General features: G+C 41.0%; 1 protein-coding gene across 4 annotated transcripts in view; it reads right to left on the bottom strand.

The window, feature by feature from the left end:
* The window catches only part of Kcnab1 (potassium voltage-gated channel subfamily A regulatory beta subunit 1), a 313546-nt gene that overhangs the window by 47223 nt on the left and 260801 nt on the right, over positions 1-5522 (bottom strand). For all 4 annotated transcript variants that reach the window (XM_048793903.1, XM_015486934.2, XM_048793902.1 and 1 more), the window contains one exon: positions 1974-2060. In XM_048793903.1, coding sequence (XP_048649860.1) covers positions 1974-2060 — 87 coding nt within the window. The remainder of the gene's footprint in view (positions 1-1973; positions 2061-5522) is intronic.

Below are 5522 nucleotides of genomic sequence, written 5' to 3'. Positions count from 1 at the left end.
GAGAGAGAGAGAGAGAGAGAGAGAGAGAGAGAGAGAGAGAGAGAGAGAGAGAGGGAGAGAGAGAATTTTTTTTTAATATTTATTTATTTTTTTAGTTTTCGGCAGACACAACATCCTTGTCTGTATGTGGTGCTGAGGATCGAACCTGAGCCGCACGCATGCCAGGCGAGCGCGCTACGGCTTGAGCCACATCCCCAGCCCCCACTCTCCATTTCTTAGTATCCTGCCTTCTGCTTCTGAGTCTGGACAATGACTCATCATAGACTAGCTTCCTATCTCTCTTTGTGGAGGTTTATGTGAGAAACTTAGGGAGAGTATAAATTTTCTCTAAGTCCAGCAGAGGCAAGACACTGCCTCAGTTACAGACTATCAGACAGCAGTAATCTATTTTTGTTTTAATACTTTGAAGCTCCCTTCTAAGGCATTTCAACACATGATGAGTGTTTACATAAGAGACACCATTATCTTGCTAGTGTACCATAGTTTGAGAATTTCCTACACACACACACACACACACACACACGATGCAAATTATGATTCCTGTTTGAGAGACTGCCACAATATATCCCTAAAATTAAAGGTAGGGTTAAGATAGGGGAAAAAAAATTCCTGAAGACTCTCATAGGGTCTGCTGTCCTGTAAATGTACATGGTGTAATTGCTAAGGACACTGTTCCAAAGAGGAAAATAGTCACGAGGCACTTAAACTGTGAAGTCACTTTAGTGCTTCTAAGTGGCATTTTATTTGATGCTTTTTCTGACTAGCTTTAGTGCTGTTTTAGTGTGTCATTGAGAATGATCTGATATATTATCCTTGCAATGATAACTTTGTATACGAATGAAATGTTTATGGTTTGCTTTATCAAACACCTGATCTCTTCTCTGACAAAGATATGCAATCTTATATCATTTCCATGGATAGTTCCCAACAGGGATGCTGCATTTAACTCCTAATTTACCCAGAATCAAGAAAGCAAAAAATTCTAGGAGAAATTTTTATACATAAACATGTTCCATGAAATTGCTTATGCTCATAATTGCCATCCATATGTTCTTTGATCATCTACACTTTTCTATAAATTCTATAACCCTACAGCAAGAATAAATATCAACAGAACCCCATTTATCACACGACCCTGCACTTCCTTTCAGATGATCAAAGACAAAAATTACCTTCAGTGCAATTTTATTCTAATTCTTTGAAAAATTGATAAACCATATCATATTGTAAAACTCAAATCACCCAAACATCCCTTCTCTTTTCCCATATCTCCACTCTCTGTCATCTCAGTTAAATGACAACCTCGATGATGAACCTCAACTAATTAGAATATACTTTACATTATCCTCTCAAACCATCTTCTTTCTCAATCGTCCTAAGTAGATTTGGCAAACAAATGTCAATTGAATAACATCTTGTTTTAGGAATAAGCTTGTTCTTCTGGCAGTCATAATAGAAAGGAGATGGGATGTCTTGGTTTCTCCAGGACCTACGTCCAAACTACGGTGAGGCGTCTTGTTTGGAGTGGTCCCTCCTGCCCAGCCTCCTCTCAGGGTACCACTAGCGCTTGTCACCACAGGTTGGAAGCTAATCAGACTTGGAGTCATTGTAAAATACAGGTCCCCCAGAGGACTCACCCTGAAATAATGATGGCCAGTTACAGAATCCCCCTCCAATTAATTTCATTGTTTTAGTTGATAAAATCACAAAGGTGAAATGAACAGGAAAAAAAAAATGAGCACTAACTACCAGGAGTCACAGTCTAATGCCTTCAGTGCTAGGGGAGAAAAACGGAGATGTGACAACCTTGGCTGTCAGGGCAAATACTGAGCCTAAAGGAACCCATCAGAGTTTTCCATTTTTCTTATTCAATCAGACTAGTCTGTATATATTTCATTTCCAACTGTGAGTAGACTGAGCCCTCAAGCTGGAATCGATAGTTCTAGAATCTTCTATGGACTCTCTTCACTCACCTTCCATGGGCGTGTTGCTGTCTGGACGGTTTGCAAAGACGACGTCCACATACTCCAGCTGCAGCCTTTGGAGGGAGCCCTTTAGTCCTGGGAGCAGAAGTGGGAAAAACAAAAAGTAAGTACACACACTACTGCAAAGAGTTTAAGTTGGCTCCCTTCAAGAATTTACTTAAAAAAGAAAAAGGGGGGGAAAAAAAGAAAGAAAAGCATTGGATTAGTTTAAAAAACACATTGAAGGGGTTAGGGCAGGATGGAACTTGATTATTTGAGTCACATGTGAACTCATCTTCACAAGAGCTAAGAAAACCTGTGCGAGTGCAGTACCTGGCTTTGGCATATCAAGAAAAGATGTGCTCGCTAAAGAAGGCAGGAGGACAGAGTTGCCCACACCCTGCTCCAACTTGGGCAGGGACACATCCTGGGGAGATGGGGGAGGGCATTCAGTGCCCAAAGCTGGGCAGAGCCCCACTGCTCCTACTCCAGGCCAGTGCTCATGGACAAAGCTTGTGGATCTACCCTGAGGCAGGCAGGAACCCACAACCTCAGGGAGATGGACCTGGATTTCAGTCTGCTCTGGTGCCAGCCATGCATTAGCCTGCAGGGGGCTCAGGTGTGACTCAGCTCAGCAGCAGCTGAGGGACAGCTGCTACCAGTCCTCCTCAACCTCAGGCAGCACAGCTCAGAATGATTCCATCGTTAGCCAGTTTCAGCAGGGAAGTGAGTATAGGGCTGTTACTTGGAACTGAGTGCTGGGCCTGCCAGTGAAACTCAACACTGGGAAGAACCTCATAGACCTTGCCCCCAGGTCAGGGCTCGAGGACCTGCAACCCAGTGAGATGGACCCGTGCTCTAGCATCACCTCTAGCTGGTCGCTCTAGTGTCAGGCCGCAACTAGACCTTAGGAGTAGGCAGGAAATAGCAGCATGGGCCTTGTTCTTGGCTCTGGTACTGAACTCATCAAGCTGTGGGCTCCAAGCGTGACCCAGCATTTGGTGCCCAGGCATGGACCCTCCACAGTGAGGCCCATTCTGGGCAGAATCCTGCAGTGCCTGAACACAGCCGGTGATTATATATGAGGTGTTTGGGCCAACTGTGGCCTCAGGTGGAGGCTACCAGACCCAACAAGGTTGGACTGCTCTCTTTAGGCACTACCCCTGTCTATCATGTATAGTACATCAACTGCAGACTTACAAAAAATTTAGGCAAGGGGCACCCTCTATTACTAAAACAGTGACAACACTCCAACTGTGGGCTCATGGCAAACCTGAATTTAGGGTGCCATCTAGTGCTGAAATCAAGGCATGACCACAGACTCAGGGGACACAATAAACAGCTTGCTTAGAATTTCTGGAAGCACAGACACAAAGCCAAATTATGAACAATGGACTACATACCCCATCCTTCAATGCATGGATGTTGTCATATGCCATCAAGCATCAAGAACTTTCAGGGAACCTAACCTCATTTAATCCACAAAGCAAGACATCTGAAACCTACCTTAAAGCAATGGATATAAATGATATCTCAGAGAATTTAAAATAGTTGTTTTAAGAAAAGTCAATGAAATTCAAGAAAACACAGAGAAACAATTCAGTTTTCAGAGAAACTTAACAGAGAGCAAGAAACCTTTAAAAAGCTAAGAGAAAAAGAGAAGACTCCAATAGTCAGCAAAAAAAAAAAAAAAAAAGAAAAGAAAGAAAGAAAAGATATTACCACTAACACTCAAGAAATGGAAGGAATTCTAGAGGCTATGATAATCAATAAATTTGATAAACTAGAAGACATGGATAAATTACTGGACACATACCTCCTACAAAGATTGAATCATGAAGAAACAGAAAACATGATCAGACAAAAAATGAGTATTGAGATAAAATCAGTAATAAAAAAGCTCTCACAGGTCTAGTGGGTAGCTCAGTAGTGGAGTCCTGGCCTAGAATATGTGAGACCCTGGCTTGAGTCCCAGCACTGCACAAAATAAAAAGCAACAAACTCCAAAAATGAACAAAAACCAAATAAGACTCCCATCATCAAGAGTTCAAGACTCTATGTCTTTACTGCTGAAGAAGAACTAATATCAATTCTTTTAAATAAAATAATTAAAAAATTTGAAGCAAGTGATAATAGAAACACAACATACATGAAATTATGGTATCTTAGAATTATATAGATTGTAATTTTTAAATCATTTCTAAAAATTGAAGAAGAAGAAATTCTTCCAAGCTCTTACCATGAGACCAGCATCGCTCTTATATGAAAACCAGATAAGGAGAGAAGCTACAGGTCAAGATCCTTGATGAGCACAGATGCAAAAAATCCTTAACAGAATACTAACAAACTGAATTCATCAGCACATGAAAAAGAATACGTACCACGGTCAAGTGGGATTTATCCCAAAGGTGTAAGAGGTGGTTTAACATTTTCAAATCAATAAACATGATATATCACATCCACAGAATGAAGGACAAAACCCATGTGATCGCTTCAATAGACACAGAAAAAGTGTTTGATGAAATTCAACATTCCTTCATGATAAAAACTCAGGACAAATTAGGTACAGAATAAACATACCTCAACAAAATAAAGGCCATATAGTAAGTCCACAGCTAACATCAGACTAAATGGAGAAAAGCTGGAGATTTCTTTCTAAGATCTGGAACCTGACAAGGATGTTCACTTTCACAAGTTTTATTCAACACAGTACTGGAAATCCTACCTAGAACAATCAGGAAAGGGAAAGAAATAAAGGGCACCCACATGGTAAGTAGGAAGTCAAGTGGGTGCTGAGTGCAGATGGCATGATCTTATGCAGAGCAAACCCCAAAGACTTTACCAAAAACTATTAAAACTTCTTAACAAATTCAGCAAAGTTACAAGGTATAAAGTCAATATACAAAAATCAGAAGTGTTTATATTTCTCAATTGTGAGTCACCTGAAAAGGAAATAAAAAAGCAATTCCATTTATAATAACTACAAAAATAAAAACAATATCAAAGAATAAAGTTAACCAAAAAGGTAAAAGATCTCTACAATGGAAACTATCTAAACATTGATTGAAGAAATCGAAGAGGACACACACACAAGTGGAAAGACACTCCATGTTCATGGATTGAAAGGATCAATTTTATTAAAATATTCATGCCACCCAAAGTGATCTACAGATTCAATGTGGCCCCTTTGAAAATACCAATGACATTATTTGCAGAACTATCCCCCCAAAATCCTTAAATTCGTTTAGACACACACACACACACACACACACACACCAAAAATATCTGCCAGATAGCCAAAGCTATGTTGAGTAAAAAGAACAAAACAGTAGAGATTTTATTCTCTGACTTCAAAATATGCGTATTATGGCTTGGAAATGAAATATTCCTCAAGATCCACAGAGCAGGCCCAGCGACCTGCTGAGGGGCAGAGCCGCCCCCGACCCCCAGCGCCCGCCAGGTAGGCGGAACGGTGACCACCGGCAGAAAAGGCCCAGTGGCCCACGGCTGAACAGAGCTTCCAATCACCCCTGCAAGGTAGGCGGGCCTGCGACCCAC

Source organism: Marmota marmota, unplaced genomic scaffold (genome assembly GCF_001458135.2).
Source record: "Marmota marmota marmota unplaced genomic scaffold, marMar, whole genome shotgun sequence".
Taxonomy (NCBI): Eukaryota; Metazoa; Chordata; class Mammalia; order Rodentia; family Sciuridae; genus Marmota; species Marmota marmota.
The sequence above is the reverse complement of the archived record's forward strand: the minus strand, read 5'-3'. Positions and strand labels throughout refer to the sequence as shown.